The following is a 17,201-nucleotide window of genomic DNA, read 5'->3' as shown; positions in this document are numbered from 1 at the left end:
GACGTGTATTACCTAAGTTTTTGTTTTTATTGGAGACACATTAGCTTAGTGGTACGCTAATTATGTACAATTCGAGCGGTTTTATTGTGCCCCAAAACTCTAATGAGACATCCTTGATTAACTTAAGAGAGAGGATATTATTCCTTAATTGGCTACAACATTGTAAGATTGTCATAATGAGAAGAAGAAAAAAAAAAAAAAAACCATAGCTGGTTCAGGGGATCTTTTAATTCCAAATACAACTTTCCTAGCTGAATATCTTGTATAATTCTTTCAGTTTTATTAGCTAATAATAGAATAGTGACTTCTCTAGGCTTCTGATATACTTATAGTTATAGAACGGCTATATATAGTATTGGAACCTTTTTTTTTTTTGCTTTCATTACAGTATTGGAACCTAGCAAGCAATATCTATTGTAATAGCAACAATAAACTGCACTAAATATTTACCACTTTAGCACCCTCTAATTAAGACAAAGTTTGACCTTTTCTTTACACACCTAAACTGACACTTCTTCCCTTTTCCTTTCTAATAAAGTCCAGAAACATTTAGCCGTAACAATAATTGAGTAATTGACGCTGCAAATAGTCCACAAAAATTTAACCAACCACTATACCTTGAGGTTTCGCTAGCGCGCTTTTCTGACGTAGTTTCGTTCTTCTTGAATATTGCCATTAAATTGAATGTATATATCTACATGACTTTTATTTTCATTTATAATACCTAGTTGATCCCATTAAATAGGGCATTTCACATATGCTATTGTCTTGAAGTAATAAAATGCACGCTGTTTGACCTTCGTTTTTTTATGTATATATATTTTTATATATGTGTGTTGGTCCTAATATTCAATAGTGTGCACACACCGTTATGCTCAGTCTGTATGTGGCGTTTACTTTCATCAACAAGGCCGTTCAGTGCAAAACCCAGAAAGTTGAGCGTAGAGAACATGTTTGTCTTAAATGACTAAAAAATATATATAATCATTTTGGGAAATGACAAGCCTAGATATATACAAAAAAAAAAATGTTGCATGCTAAATCAACGGCTGAGATGGATGATGATGGAAAATCCAACGGCAAAGAGCGAGGAACTTGTAGAGATCAAGCCAACAAACCATATTGCATGCAATCAATGTGGGCAGTTAGATAAATTTAATGTTGGGTTGGCATATAAGTCATACCACGTAACATGGGTCTGCGTCGACGATCAAAGCTTGGAAATCCAACACTTTTTTTAATTTCCTGATAAAAAATAATAGTGATGATTATATATATATGATGTATTGCAACGGATTGCAATCACGACGTGAATAATTTATTATAATCATGTCCCCATATATAATTAGCTGTCATCGCCGACTCTTGATTTTGACTCTTCGTCGTCGGTGGTGCAATTTTCCTCTTGAGATTGACTGAAAAGTTAAACAAACTATTGAGACCATATACTAAACTTGCCATTTTATTAACAGCATTCTGTTAAACCCTATTCTTAAAAAAATAATTAATAATTAGTTCATATGATAGCCTTTTAATATAATCCGAAATGAATTATCTCTTTGAAGTTTGAGCACCAATATAATATATATATATATATATATATATATATATATATATATATACACTATGTATAGTAGTTGACTATTTATCCATACAAAGCATTGACCAAAAAATTGCGGCGGAGCGTTACAACAAGAAAACTTTGTGGTAGATTTTCCGATGGACCGACCTGGCAATGGTTGGGATAGATAATGACATATTTCAAAGCTCTTATTTCTTGAATTCATAAACTATAATTATATAATTAAGGTTAATTAAACTAATATGCTTTTTAGCGTGATCTACTGTGGTTTGTGGGTCCCTCAACGTCAATGCATTTATTTGGACAACAGCACGGTAAATGTAGTTAAACAAGAATCGGTCAAACGCTACAAAAACTCGGATTAAGTTGGCATTTGATGACTAAGTCATAGACACACACAGTCTACTACTAGCATTGAGTCGTTATCCATAACCACGTAAAATAAACGAAGAAGGAAGGAACAATAGGTTATTTTAAAAATATATATACTTTTACATGAAGTAAAAGCGCGAAGTCAATATACGTATCTACAAATTTTTGCGCTGCGTGAATTATTATGACACGACACGAGAATCGTGAGTTCAAAATGTTCAATAACTATTGTATCACTTATCTTGGAATTTAGTGGCCATATGTTTCATCAGCCTTACGATTCCACGGTGGATTGAATTGGCGAATTCGTCATAAATTTGGAATACAGTGACTAGATGCAAGTGCCTTTTTTTAACGACACATATCCAGAAATGTGCTGTTTTCAATTATACCAAAAAAGCCGCCATCATATTTTTACAATTCTAATTTACATAAAATTGTCGTGAGTATTAGAAATTGGTACAGCAATATATATTGTTCGTGTTAGGTGACCACATTGAAATTTTGGCGTGTCGGAAAAGTCCGCGGAGCGACAAATTTTTTTTTTTTTGTTGGACTTATTAATAGGTTTAGGGATTGTGACAAGTTTTCCAGTTTTCAAAATTTCTCCTAAGGTTTTATCACTTAACTGCGTTATATATCAACGATTTTTAACTTATCTTTTGATACGCAAATGTGTCTTCTTATTTTATAACCTAATTTTTTTACCGTTTTGAATTTTCCACGTAAAACCTATGTGCCTTTTCGTATTCGGATTTCTTTTCCGCTCATTCATTCATAACATAAATTAATAACGATGATGCAAGATCAACCTCTCAAACATCATTTCACAATTTAATCTAATAAATGAGATGTTTGCGACAACTAATTATGAGGAAGATATGAGATCAATATCAGTGACCTGCCTGTGCATGTAAATGTAATTGCATTAGCTAGAAGCTCTAGCATGTGATTTTAGCTTTAGTAATTAATAAATAAATAAAATAATAAATAAAAAGAAAGCTGAATTCGGCACAAAGGGATTGAAATAATAGAAAGTAGTGTGACACGTGTACAAAAACTATACGTGCATATACGGACTCCAATCTCAGCATCACCACATGAGTCGTATTTATGAGTAAATCCGCGCAAAATAAGAACTTGTTGTCGCTCTCAAAGGCGCTGAGTTTAAATCAGCTGGCATGGCCTTTGGGTCTTTTTGGTCCCTTCTCATCATCAATGATTTTCTTACGAAGCTAATTATCTATGTTTTTTTTTTCCCTTCTATTTAGAGGATTCCTCATATATAGAGGCGCTCTGTAAAGCGCAAAAATAACATTGAATCTAGCTATGTCACAAAATACTGAATTTGACACGTACTAAAACATGTGTTAGCATTGTAGATTCTTATGTTCCCATTCTTGATTCCCATAACAGGCACAACATGAATGGTGTCGTTTCCGAATATTTCCCAAATTAATAAAATTAACTATATAAAGAGAGAACATATCATCTTTATTCAGAATTTCTATAGGAACACAACGATTTGCATTAAAAGAGATCACCCTGCAAAATCACTGTTACATTTCTATAGAAAGTGGGTTTGAAATCCATTTGTTCCTAGTCCTACAAATAACAAAATACAGCCCATTATTGTTAGTATCTACAAAATGTCACAGGTCAGTGTGGGTATTATTGTCAGTATGAGAAGAAGCATATTGCAAGGCCAAATCTTTGAGTATTTGAATCAAACCCTTCAAGTCTTTACTGCCCAATTCAAGGCAATCCCTCATCAACCCACCATCGACGACCTCTCTTTGGACTGACTCCACAATCTCCCTTAATGTGCCCTGTCAATTTCCCAATTCCAATCTAATTAAACATAATTTTATTACAAATTTATTAAAACTCTACTAAATGACTTAAAAAAAAAAAAACGACAACGTCCTTACCGATTCGGTAAATACTTTCAGCAAACGGCCCAGCATGGACTTAGAAACCCTGAGGACTTTTCCGTAATTGCGGCCCAGCCACGCGACGCGCTCGGAATCCGACTCGGCCCGAGTCAGCTCGCCGACCCACCTGAGCAACTCGTTCGAGTCGGAGACCACGCCGAGGAGATCCGAATAAGACAAATCCCTCCACGCGTAGTTCTTCAAGTAGTCCCAGGCCATCGATCCCATCACGCGCCAGGATCCAAGCCCCGTCACGCTCTCCAGCTTCACAGCCGCGACACGCGCTCGCTCCGCCCCGGCGAAATCGCCCCTTGCGGCGCGCAGGTTGGCCACGCGCTCGAGGAGCGAGTGGGAGAGGGAGAAGAGCGTTCGGTATTGAGAGTAGGTGAGAGATTCTGACGGCGGAGCTCCGCCTAGAAGGAGGAGGAAGACGATGAGGAAGGCGAAGAGGGTTTTTCTGATCGCCATATTTTTTTTTGTCGTATTGTGTCCTTTTTTTTTCCTTGGCGACTGTTTTTGGTTTGGGTTGTCTGACGCTGAGAAAGTTATGGGCTCACGACTATAAACTACATGGGCCAAAAGAAATGGTCGAGCCCATAACTGTGGTATTATGGGATAATTCCAAAACTATGAACATTTAAAAAAAAAAATTGGGAACAAAATCTATTAATTGCTTCTAATTTTAAAATTATCACTAAGCTTATTAATAAACACAGTTGTTTATTAATATTTTTTTCAATAATATACAGTTAGTTATTGACAACTTTTTCAATTAATACTCATAATTTTGGAATTAAAAGCAATGAATAGATTTCGGTCAAAAATATTTTCGATAGTCACAGTAGCGAGGGAAATTAACTCAATTAGTAGCAACTTTGATACTTTGACCAAAATAAGTCAAACTATGTTTTTGGACATTCCTACTAGTAATTATTGACTTATACATCTACAAATGTTATTATTTGTAAACTTATAAGCTCACAGTTTATGATAACAGTATATTTTCATATCTACAGTTACTAGTAAAAGTGTCCAAAAACATAATTTGATTTATTTTGGTCCAAAGTATCAAATTTATTACTACTTATGATCATTTTTCCCTTGTAGTGATGAGAAGATGACTTACCCATCGCTTTCGTTACTTTTCCAATTAGTTGTAAGTGACAGTCCTCAAGCGTCTTGACGGAAAAAAAAAAAAAAAACGTAAATGATCTCTTTACTGCTCATGACATTTGGATCAGTTCTTTCATAGTCAAGTTTCTATAATTTTTTTTCTTATCATTTTAGTTACGATAACAGTAAATTAAAGAGCCTGTTGAAAGCTCACTTTCCTAATAATCCTTACACATTAGGATTTTAATTTAGCACTATTGATAAGCACATTTAGATAAAGAGATTCGGTAACCAGAAAATCAAGATATAATTTAAAATTCAATAAAATCAAAATAGAAAAATTAATTATCAAATAAAAAACAAATTAAAAAAAAATACTTTAGGATAGATTCATGAGAGAAAAGCTTGATCTTGGAACAAATTTCATATAAAATGAAGACGAGTGGTGGGATAAGTTTTGAACTTTTTTTTTTAGATTTAATCTTATATAAAAATAAAAATAAAAATAAAAGTACTAAGATGAAATGTATACGAGGAAGCGCGAATTGCAAAGATTCCAAGTAGTCGTGTCAGTTGTTTCTTAGAAGTGAAATTGTGGTGTCCACAGGCACAGAAGAATACGAATAGGCATTAAATATGTAATCCAGTCGTAAATATTCCAATATGTCACTACTCTTATTAGCTGTGAAAGTTTTAGACGAGAGAGAGAGAGAGAGAGAGAGAGAGAGGAAAACCAGGTCTGTATTTCCCATAGATGTTTCTGGATCACCAATCTTGTTTTCTGGACTAAATCGATTCTTGCAATCACATTCACATTTGTCGTTTTTCCTTCTATTAATCATTTGGATTTTGCAGGATTTTCCCGAGGTACAACTCTTTTTCCTCAATTTGCCTATTTTTTTAAAATTATCATTTCAAATGATAGATAAGTTTCAAAGCAATATGCATCGCCCTTTTTTCGGATAATAGTATGTTGCTTCATGAGTAGATATATAAATACAACTTGATAGTTGCTTTTGGCTTAGCTTTTGCAAGAATTCATATAAATTTTCTGGTTGGATCAGAATTCATTCACAACTAAATAAATAATAGATTGCTAGGATTGTTATACAAAATCAGAACTCAGAAGATATTAATTTACACCGAATTTGTATGAAAGAAAAATCAGCTACGTGATTAAGTTTTCTTGATATACATAGTAATAACTTTTTTATACTAATTCGTTTGAGTCTTTTTTTTCTAACGGTTTATAGTTTCATTTAGTGTTTTTTTTTTTCTTTCCGTTGACGCTTTTTTTTTCTTCAGAATATGAGCCAAATCATCTGAAATTTAAAAAAAAAATGAATTACTTAACTTCACTTTTTTGAAAAGACAAAATATGTTTGGAAGTATCGTCTTTAATCTGTTCGAAGTATTTGTGTAAGTAAGTCTCCTGGCTATATATTTACGTTAAAATTCTTACGAAACTCTTTGCAAATCATTATCATTAGGGATATATACCTAAGTGGTACGTAAAATATTTAATAATTGGACGAGGATATATGTAAAATACAAGATTTTTACGAAAAAAAATCTAACTTAAAGTATAATCAGGGCAAATCTATTAATAGATGTATGCCAACAAATTCATAATTTGTTGACATAAATGTTGTTAAATCGTGAATTTAGATTTGTTGACATACATATCAACAAAATATGAATTTGTTGGCATATACCTGTGGAGTGCATTAATAGATTTGCCCTATACTTCAGAATTTTTATTCATCTTCATATCAACCAAATTTCATATAAAATGAAGACAAGTAGTGGGAGAATTTAATATTAGCCCTAATATACTTTTACTTATTTGAGAAAAATCTTAAATTTTATCCCACATAACTAATTATATCATAAAAAACATACAAATCCCATTCCCAGCATTCTATAAAATTTAAAACTGATTTTATTAGAAGAAGAAAAATATTTAGTTTTTGGCGGGTCATATTTGTTCCTAAACACGCACGTTGAGTTGACTCTTGATACTTACTAGCAAAATAACGAAAGGGATTGACTTGGTTGCATTGTCATTCTGTAATATTTTTTAAAATGGAAACGTGGTCCATCTTTGGAATCTCATCACATCCATACATCTAATAGAAGATATGTATCTGTACGTGACTAACGTATATATTATATATATATGCCTGGTCTTGAATTATTTTTTCTTCACCTAGTTGGTTCACTTGTGTCTCTTTCATTTTATGAACAGTTAGTGAGCACCTAGATTATTTCTATAAGTTGGTTGTTCTTTTCCTCAATTTTTAACGATCTGAATTCTTGAAAATAAATAAGACCATTTCTTCTTTCATTTATTGCGATACAGAAAGCAATCCAAATTCTATCCTATTATTCCATTCTATCCTCTTACCCATCACACACTCATCACCTTGAATGGAAGAATATTGAATTTTATCAGAATTTTAATAAAAGAAGGAATAGTGTTTTGTTATCAATCCAATCACAGAAATAATTTTATCTACAATATGTTAGAATCTAATATAATTATTTCAAATATATATATTATAAAAAAGACCAAGAACTATTCATGGTATCACCAATTAAAAAGATATTATATATTCATATATATTTAGAATTCGAAAGGTTTCTCCAACTCTTTCATGCTTTCAATTAAATGGATAATTCACTATGTATATGAAACCTAACATAGATGGACACCTTTACATTCATGGTTGAAACTAAAGTTTTTGACAATGAAAAAAAAAATTGGACTTTAATGAGAAATTATAGTGGTAGTTGTAACTTGTACGTAGTATTTATTACCCGGGAAAAAAAGTTATTGACTACGACCTAAGGTGCAATTGGTGCCTCTCATTTTTCACGTGAATATTGTGACACTCTACAGCCTTACTACGTCGTGTGAATAGTACTTTTTGTTATGTCTTTCATTACATGGCCTCTCTTGTGTTCTTAGTTCTACTCAATTTTATGTATTCTTAAAAAAAATGTAAATAAGAAATCGAGTAAACCAAATAATTAAACTATTAGATTTTCTTCGAAGTATATAGATATAGTAGCTTTTTAAACCAACATTTTTAGCTCTAGGTCTAATGATCGGTTCTATGTTTATTTTTTTTCACGATGTTTTTTTGTGTGTGGTGAAATTGCCTTCCATTGAGCAGGTTAATTTCCCGTCGAATGAATATGATCACGTGTAAAATGTCTTGTCTAGTTGTCTCTAATTGTTATCATTTCTCTTGATACTGATGTTTACAACTTATCATGATAATACATATTTATAAATTGCCTCAATTGGCTCATTGATTAGCACATATGTTAAATTGGGTGCCACTACGAAATTTAGATTTAGATAGCAACTTTAGCTTATTACCCCCTTCCACTAATAAAAATATCGTGTTTCATTTTATCTCTCTATTAAATCTTATTTGACTTCATTTAGCTTTGTGTACTTTTTTTTTCTGTTTAATTTTGTTTACTCTATCAAAATTTATTCCCGCCGTTGATCACTCGATCATTAATATTATTTTCCACCGTAGCTTTAGAGCTGTGTGATCACGTGATCGATTTCATAAACTAGAAAATACAACAAGCAAGCAAGCAATCAATCAATCTTGATAACGTTAGTCTTGGACTGACTTTCTATATATGTACTATTATAGGAGGTTATAGTTTAAAGAATTGTATTTGCTTTCCTGTTTTACATTTTGGTATTATTTCTCTTACTGATTTTTATTTTATTTAACATGATGTGATACAAATAATAAAATCAGAGATATAGACGTCTTCCAATTTCTAGCCGTATAATTTATATGTGGGTGATAATAATAATGAAAATAATTATTAGCTTTGCATGGCATTGATACTTTACAGCAACCGATGATCCAGTCATTCTCACATGAATATGGATATCATATCATTGATCATATATTCATATACGTTATGCATCGTGAAACTTATAAACAAAGGAATAGAACAAGTCTAGAAGATAACGTTGTGGAATCATTTACCGTAATTATAAGCTTAATATAATATATATATATATATATATATATATATATATATATATAGTATGGTGACGACAGATGTTTATAAACTTTATACAGCTTTCGTTGGCAGTGAGTCTCCCCAAAAATATCGGCTTTCTATTTTCCCCAACTTGCCCTCCCTTTCCACCGCTTTTATATATACATTTCCGTACAATTAAACCAATAGTATAAATACACGCACGTATGCATATACATATATGTGTGTATATATAGTCTCGGAAGCAAATAAATAAGCCGAAAAAAAGCATAGGCTCGGGAAACAGAGAGGACACACAAAAATAGCAAAACTCGCGAGAAGATCTACATTTGGGCTCATCATCACTATTCGGTTAGACTTGCACGAAATGGGTTTCTAATTTTCTACATCCATTTTTTTTCTTCCTCTTCTTCATTTGTTTCCGCGACCTAATTACTTTATCTCTATAATTATTTATCCTCCTTATAATTGTCAATGGACTTGGCTCTTCTTCTGGGTTCGTTTCTTCTCGCCTTTTTACTATATATACCAAAAAAAAAACATTCCTTTAATTAGCAACCTCTGTGATTAATTTTCTACATGGAATTGGGCTTGTGTGTTCATAATCATTTGCTCTGCTCGGTTCTTCTTTCTTACGTAGCATTTTCCATTCAATACGATATATATATAATATGTTGTTGACGAAATTCATTTGAATGACAGGTGAGCAAGCAGAGCAGGAGAGGCATATGCCTGCAAACAAGTATAACAGCAAGAGCACCCGGTTGGAGAGGCTTCTGAAGGAGAGAGAGCGTCGGAAATCGAGCCAGTCCGCCAACTCGGGCGAGGCGGGCGAGTTCGAGTCGGTCGACCCGGACTCGCTCAACGAGGATGAGGCTCTCGAAGGGCCCGCCATCGAGCCCTGCGAGGCCCGCCCCACCAAGCAGCGCCTTCTCGTTGTGGCCAACCGCCTCCCCGTCTCCGCCGTCCGACGGGGCGAGGATCAGTGGCAGCTCGAGATCAGCGTCGGAGGCCTCGTCAGTGCACTCCTAGGTAATTTCTACAACAACAAAAACACTTATTAGGAAATTTCATAGGCCGGGAATGTATCATCTGCTTAGCTTATAAAGGTCACGAGTTACTCCTCTCATTATTTATTTATTTATTGAAGTTCACTTCTTTTAGCTTTATTCATATTGTCTCTCTTATGTTCTTGTTTAAAGGGGTTAAGGATATAAAAGTCAAGACATTTACATTTAAGGGATTTTTTTTGTTATATTAAAGTTCACTTCTTTCAAGTGTAATTATTTGTCTCTCTTGTGTTCTTGTCTAAAGGGGTTAAGGAGTTTGACGCGAGATGGATCGGCTGGGCCGGCGTCAACGTTCCTGATGAAATCGGACAAAAAGCTCTCACCAAAGCTTTAGCCGAAAAGGTGTTTTTTTTTCCCCCTATCCTTGCTAAGCAGGTCATATATAAGTATCACGAGATTCCATCTCAAAACCAATTGACAGTGTGCGAAGAGACACGCCCACAAGACCAATGACCTCATATATCTTTTCATGTCCATAAAACTAAGAAGTCGTAACACCGAAGCCTGTGTTTCTGACGGAGGATCTTCGACACTATGATGATGATGATGATCAAATTATTGTTTTTTGTTTTTTTTGTTTTTGAAGAGGTGTATACCGGTATTTCTTGACGAGGAGATCGTGCACCAGTACTACAACGGGTACTGCAACAACATATTGTGGCCTCTGTTCCACTACCTGGGGCTCCCACAAGAGGACAGGCTGGCGACGACGCGGAGCTTCCAATCGCAGTTCGACGCGTACAAACGCGCCAACAAGATGTTCGCCGAGGTCGTGAACCAACACTACGAGGACGGCGACGTCGTTTGGTGCCACGACTACCACCTCATGTACCTTCCCAAATGCCTCAAAGACTACAACTCCAACATGAAGGTCGGTTGGTTCCTTCACACGCCCTTCCCTTCCTCCGAGATCCACCGCACTCTTCCGTCCCGCTCCGACCTCCTCCGATCCGTCCTCGCCGCCGATTTGGTCGGGTACGTCAAGTCTTTTTTGCTAATCCGTTGTACGAGTTTTTCGTACCGAGGGTTCGAATCCCTCTCTGATTCAATATCAGTTAACCTAGGAAGTCTTGGAATTCCTTGGAATAATTGATGGAATTACAAATGGGTTCGGTATTGGAGAAAAGAACGCACTAGGGAATTTTTTTGTTAATTTTCTGTTGATTCGTTAATTTTTTTTTTCTTTCTTTAGTTTCCATACGTATGACTACGCGAGGCATTTCGTGAGCGCTTGTACTCGGATACTTGGTTTAGAGGGGACGCCTGAAGGGGTAGAGGATCAAGGGAAGCTCACCCGTGTTGCTGCGGTACGACTATATCTTCATGTTGTATTATGAAGACTTTTTCTATTTGTTACTCATTGGTGATCATTCCCGTGAACTTCAGTTTCCGATCGGGATAGACTCTGACCGGTTTGTCCGAGCCCTTGAGAACACTCAAGTCCAAAATCATATGAGAGACCTTAAGCAGAGATTTGCTGGCCGGAAGGTAGAGCGAGCTTGCTTAAGACAAGACACGTATTTAATGGCTGTGATTTGATATCCTTTGACTGGCTACAACTAACAAGTCCGCTCAACCCTGCGAAGGTAATGCTTGGCGTGGATCGTCTCGACATGATTAAGGGAATTCCACAGAAGATCTTGGCTTTTGAAAAGTTCCTCGAGGAAAATCCGCGCTGGCGTGACCAAGTCGTTCTGCTTCAAATCGCTGTGCCGACCAGAACTGATGTCCCAGAATGTATGCGTTTACTTATCCGTGGTTTTATTTGTAATGAAATTTCAAGAAATAAAAATGGGGTTTATTGTTATTCACTCATTTTTCTAAAACAAGAAATCAGTTTCCTTTGTTTAAATGGCAGATCAGAAGCTTACGAGCCAAGTTCATGAGATCGTGGGACGTATTAACGGAAGATTCGGAACTCTCACCGCTGTTCCCATACACCATTTGGTTTGTCCCTTCATTCATTCTTTAATTCTCATTCTATACTTGTTTTTGGCAAAGTGTCGGTGGTCAAGTAGCTTCTCATTTTGTCTTTTTATTTTCTGATTCACTCTAGAGAGTTAGTTTTACGACACACACACAAAAATGTCAATGGGGAGTAGTTGATTACATGACGTTCTTGAGTCCGTCCATTATTGTGTTCACCGATTATGTCAAGACTTGCTAAATCATTTTGTTGGTGTATTTACAGGATCGATCTCTTGACTTTCAAGCATTATGTGCACTATACGCTGTTACTGGTACTCAATTTTGTGCCGTAACGCTCACACTCCTCAATCAACAATATCATGTTTTTAGGAATAAATAAACATAACTCGTGAGCCCAAAAAAGATGGCCGAGACTTGATATCAAAACGAAACCAGACAGTAGTTTTTCCCTGTTGTTTTGTTTTTTAAAACTAAAATCATAAAGCCCGAATCAAAGGATAATAGCCTCTTTGAAACATTAGTTCACTTGTGGTAAGTTTCAAAAAATAAATCTCTCGTCCTTTTGTTTATTTAATCCGTTTGAGATCTGCATTAACCAGATGTCGCGCTCGTCACATCTCTTAGAGACGGAATGAATCTCGTGAGCTACGAGTTTGTTGCGTGCCAGGCTTCCAAGAAAGGGGTTCTCATTCTCAGCGAGGTATATAGATCCTCTGAACTCCACTTGTGTCTTTTTTGGGGGGGTGTTTTTTGTAATTTATTCCTTTTTCCGTGGGACCAGTTTGCAGGCGCGGCACAGTCCCTCGGGGCCGGGGCGCTCTTAGTGAATCCATGGAACATCACCGACGTCGCGGCCGCCATAAGCTACGCTCTGAACATGCCGGCCGACGAAAGAGAAAAACGACACCAACACAACTTCATGCACGTCACTACTCACACCTCTCAGGAATGGGCTGCCACCTTCGTCAGGTACAAAATTACCCTTTTACCCCCTCGGAATCTGATATAAGACATTCAAGAGTGCTCCGTGATTTCCTTAAGCAATCTCTTCCTCTCCGTACGATTTTGTGATAGGATCTTAGGGGCTGGGGCTATTGAAGTAGTTATCTGGTAGTTAGTTTCAACGAATTTCAGAGGTTCTTATCATTTTCGTGATCTCCTTCTCTACTAACTTTACTTCTAAGGATTCTATATTAACCCCTTATTTATCTACTGATTATTCGAATTCTCTTATACACGAAGTCCTACTAACAATCTCTTGCTCTGGTTCTGGTACTTATTTTCACAGTGAGCTTAACGATACTATTGTGGAAGCTCAGCTAAGGACCAGACAAGTTCCTCCTATACTTCCGATGAAAGAAGCGGTCGATCGCTATTCAGAGTCGAGCAATCGGTTGCTTATACTGGTACGAGAGGCGCTTTCGTAATTTCTCCAAATTGACGTTTCGGTACATATTCTAATGTCAACAAGTTCCGATCTTTTTTTTTTTTTTACAGGGATTCAATTCTACTTTGACCGAACCGGTAGGTGGGAACGGGCGGAGAGGAGGTCAGATCAGGGAAATGGACGTGAAATTACACCCAGACCTGAAAGAAGCGTTGAAGAAGCTCTCCGATGACCCCAAGACGACCATTGTCGTCCTGAGTGGAAGTGACCGAAGTGTCCTTGACGAGGTACTCTTCTATTTCTTATCATATACTTCAAGTCAATGCCCTTTTAATTATTATTATAATTGCTTGTTCGGGTACGTTCAGAACTTTGGCGAGTTCAACATGTGGCTGGCAGCGGAAAATGGGATGTTTCTGAGGCTGACAAGCGGCGAATGGATGACAACGATGCCCGAGAATCTGAACATGGAATGGGTTGACAGCGTTAAGGTCGGTTTGCATGTTTGCTTGCTTGTTGTACAAGTCAAGAAAGCGAGAAAGGGCTAATTAAATACATGTTTCTGATACATCGTCATGTTTCAGCATGTTTTCGAGTACTTTACTGAGAGAACACCTCGGTCACATTTTGAGGTTCGTGAGACGTCGCTCGTGTGGAACTACAAATACGCAGGTACCTATGTACAAATCATGTTTCATTTTTTATTTTATTTTATTATTTTTATTTCTTTTTGTTTTGACAAGTGAATTCGCATATGAATAGATGTCGAGTTTGGAAGGCTTCAAGCAAGGGACATGCTTCAGCATCTTTGGACAGGCCCGATTTCTAATGCCTCCGTTGATGTCGTCCAAGGCAGTCGCTCCGTCGAGGTTCGTGCCGTTGGAGTCACAAAGGTACTCTCTCTCTCTCTCTCTCTCTCTCTCTCTCTCTCTCTCTCTCTCTCTCTCTCTCTCTCTCTACTGGATGGTGTTAAAATTCATCTTATTCTACTCATTGTAACCCCCCAAGTTTATCATATTGATGAGTGCAAATTAATTTTGTACAATTGCTTACATTGTACTCTAAAATTATATGACTTTTTCTTATATTCCCCTTAAAAAGTTTAAAATATGTTTATTATTTATATATTTATATATATATATATATATATATATATATATTTTCATATACGCCCCGCCTGAGTTGAATTTGAGTACCGCTACGCAAAGAGATCCTCTCCGCACATTTCGTTCTTTCATACTTTTTGCGTGCCAAAAATTCATTCGAGGCGCAAATTTTATCATTTCCCCCCCCTATTTTTAGCAAACTTGTGACGCAAGTTTCCTTTAATAATTCAATTAGGGCGCGGCGATCGACCGGATCCTGGGCGAAATAGTCCACAACAAAGGCATGAAAGCGCCGATCGACTACGTTCTGTGCATCGGACACTTCCTCCCGAAAGACGAGGACGTGTACACCTTCTTCGAGCCCGAGCTTCCGTCGGAGCCTCCGCCGGCCCTAAACCCGAGGCCGCCCACGCCCGCCTCCATCGCCCCTTCCTCGATGCTCAAGTTCCCGACCGGAAAATCCGGGCCCAAGTCGAACCGCCTCAACAAGCAACGGCCCGCTTCGACTCTCGACAAGAAGCCCAGTGGGCCCGGAAACAGCAGCAACAACAACAACAACAATTGTGGCGGGGCTTGGAGTCCCACGTGGCGGGACAAGATGTCGGTGCACGAGGGCTCGTCGGTGTTGGATCTCAAGGGAGACAATTACTTCTCGTGCTCCGTCGGAAGGAAGCGATCCAGCGCGCGCTACCTCGTCGCGTCCTCCGACGAGGTCGTCACGCTATTGGAGGAGCTCGCCGCCGCCGACCACTATTGTTCCTACACCGATTCCAGCTTCTCTTCTTGCTCGTCTTCTTCGACTCTCTCGTGAAAACTCGAGAGGCATTGCTTTTGGGGGGTTTTTCGTAATAAGATTAATAAGCTCTGGCATTATTATCCACACATTTGCCAGTTTTTGTCTTAGATGTCCTTTAATTGCGTTGTAATTTTCCCTTTCGCTGCCACAACCACACGTACAGAGAGGGGTAAGCGAGATTTAATAATATTCTTTATTAAATTTTGAAAGGAATTAGTTTTCTTTTATTTTGCATATTTTATCAATATATCCTCCCTCAGAAAATGGTGATAAACAAATATTCATAACAGTTCTAGTGATCCATGCGTTACTTTCTTCCTCTTGGGTGGGTGACATAAAATATTCGATTTCAAATCTCCTTTTATGCTCCACTTTTAAGTTTCTTGTCACAATTATATTCAAATTTAGTCTTAAAATTCATAACCGTATTAATTATTTTTCATAGATATTATTGACGTATTTTATGTTCAAATGTGTAAAAGTTCTGAATCAAGAGGAAACAAGGTTGAATGAAACACAGCAATAATTATAGTTGAAGGAAAATAAATAAATAAACACAAAAGAACTTGTTCAAGCATATCAGTCCAAGGGTTAAAAGACCGTAGAAGACTTGACGATCAAAATCTAATTGTGAGATAGATTAAAATCTAAAATGGGAATAGTTTAGGACATTGTTTCAAAAATTATTAAGGACAATATAATACTTTTATATTAAAAAAAACGATGGTAATATATTATACCTTTTTTTACTTTGAAATATGGCATTTCTTTACTAAGTACTTCTACAAAAAAAAATTATTTTTTTACTGAAGACCCGATATTTATTGGGGGGGCCCTCTATTGATCAATAAGCCAATGTCGTATTTTAAAGTTTAAACTATTGGAGGTGATTGGGAGTTTCAAGTCAACCGCAGTGTTCAAAGTGGGAGTAGTGTCGCTAGATTTTGACAAGCATGAAATGGACGTACCGTGTCGTTTAGTTTCCATGCAGATACTCTCAACTCTAGAGCCCTAGTGTGTGTGTGTGTGTGTATATTATATATATATATATATATATATATATATATATATATATATATATATTATATATGGTCATGTATCTAAGATTTCATTCCTTAAGTCAAACACATAGAAGATAGACCCAAACTTTCCTTGGAATTAAGGATCTTTCATGCACATATATGATACAAGCGTTGAATATCATCAAACAAGAACGACAGCTCGTAGCAAGTGGTTGTAAGAAACGTGTTGCACTAGGTAATTAATAAGTCATGTGCCATAGCGTAACAGTGCTTTAATTTTTTTTTTTTATCCAAAAGAGATATGATTTTTTTTTCTTAATCATTATTTTGGATACTAATTTGATCACATTTCAAATACTTGAACGTGCTATATGGTCTTGCGATATATTAAAACTTTGGTATTCTAAGAACTTTGTTATGTAGCAACTATAAGATATAATACATGGCATAAAAGGATGACATCAGTGCTTTAACAAACAAATCAAGTTGTGAGCATGGGAATAAAAATGGGTCTGCGAAATGTGACTATATATTAGATATATGTAAAATAGTAGGAAACTTGACACGCACGAAACATATTGTTAACAAGTTGGAAGTAAGGCTAATGAATCATGTCCGAACGCACGCCTTGAATCTGCGTGGTCCATTTAAGCCCATATATATTTGGTACAATATACACGATTCATGTTATCATAGTGTGTAAAAATGTATATTTAAAAAAAAAATTACAACAGTTTAATCATTTGAACTGAGGATCCCTAAATGTGTAATGTGTTGAAGAACAAGAATATCCAAGAAAATTGCAACTACATAAATTAGTTTTAACGACAAGATCCTCATTGACCGTAA

The 17,201-nt window shown here is 36.3% G+C and overlaps 2 protein-coding genes across 4 annotated transcripts; one reads left to right on the top strand and one right to left on the bottom strand.

The window, feature by feature from the left end:
• Positions 1-3,287: 3,287 nt before the first annotated feature.
• Positions 3,288-4,420, bottom strand: LOC149386494 (adenine phosphoribosyltransferase). The gene is made up of 2 exons (XM_089626837.1): positions 3,886-4,420; positions 3,288-3,783 (listed from the first exon to the last, which is right to left on the bottom strand). Exons 1-2 carry the CDS (start codon positions 4,354-4,356, stop codon positions 3,607-3,609), a joined length of 648 nt encoding a protein of 215 aa, XP_089482963.1. The 5' UTR covers positions 4,357-4,420; the 3' UTR covers positions 3,288-3,606.
• A 1,338-nt stretch (positions 4,421-5,758) lies between these two features.
• On the top strand, positions 5,759-15,634 carry LOC149386493 (alpha,alpha-trehalose-phosphate synthase [UDP-forming] 1-like). 3 transcript variants are annotated; one of them, XM_089627091.1, is made up of 17 exons: positions 5,759-5,868; positions 9,745-10,074; positions 10,357-10,454; positions 10,699-11,087; positions 11,305-11,419; positions 11,499-11,600; positions 11,699-11,849; positions 11,971-12,059; positions 12,304-12,352; positions 12,641-12,741; positions 12,823-13,010; positions 13,330-13,447; positions 13,539-13,715; positions 13,797-13,919; positions 14,013-14,100; positions 14,191-14,321; positions 14,770-15,634. In XM_089627091.1, exons 2-17 carry the CDS (start codon positions 9,771-9,773, stop codon positions 15,343-15,345), a joined length of 2,799 nt encoding a protein of 932 aa, XP_089483217.1. In that variant the 5' UTR covers positions 5,759-5,868; positions 9,745-9,770; the 3' UTR covers positions 15,346-15,634. The 3 variants fall into 3 exon arrangements, with proteins under 3 accessions (XP_089483217.1, XP_089483216.1, XP_089483215.1); XM_089627090.1 differs by lacking the exon at positions 5,759-5,868 and adding an exon at positions 9,179-9,393 and having other exon boundaries at positions 14,770-15,633; XM_089627089.1 differs by lacking the exon at positions 5,759-5,868 and adding an exon at positions 9,450-9,538.
• Positions 15,635-17,201: the final 1,567 nt, after the last annotated feature.

This window comes from Urtica dioica, chromosome 9 (assembly GCF_054948205.1).
Source record: "Urtica dioica subsp. dioica isolate 48M chromosome 9, U.dioica_male_clone48M_v1_H2, whole genome shotgun sequence".
In the NCBI taxonomy this organism is placed as follows: domain Eukaryota; kingdom Viridiplantae; phylum Streptophyta; class Magnoliopsida; order Rosales; family Urticaceae; genus Urtica; species Urtica dioica.
The sequence above is the reverse complement of the archived record's forward strand: the minus strand, read 5'-3'. Positions and strand labels throughout refer to the sequence as shown.

Coding starts and splice junctions, on each gene's coding strand:
- LOC149386494 (XM_089626837.1), bottom strand. CDS start 4,356: ATGGCGATCAGAAAAACCCTCTTCGCCTTCCTCATCGTCTTCCTCCTC. Junction 3,784..3,885: donor TGAAAGTATTTACCGAATCG/GTAAGGACGTTG, acceptor GGAAATTGACAG/GGCACATTAAGGGAGATTGT.
- LOC149386493 (XM_089627089.1), top strand. CDS start 9,517: ATGGACTTGGCTCTTCTTCTGG. Junction 11,420..11,498: donor AGCTCACCCGTGTTGCTGCG/GTACGACTATAT, acceptor CGTGAACTTCAG/TTTCCGATCGGGATAGACTC. Junction 13,716..13,796: donor ACCGAAGTGTCCTTGACGAG/GTACTCTTCTAT, acceptor GGGTACGTTCAG/AACTTTGGCGAGTTCAACAT.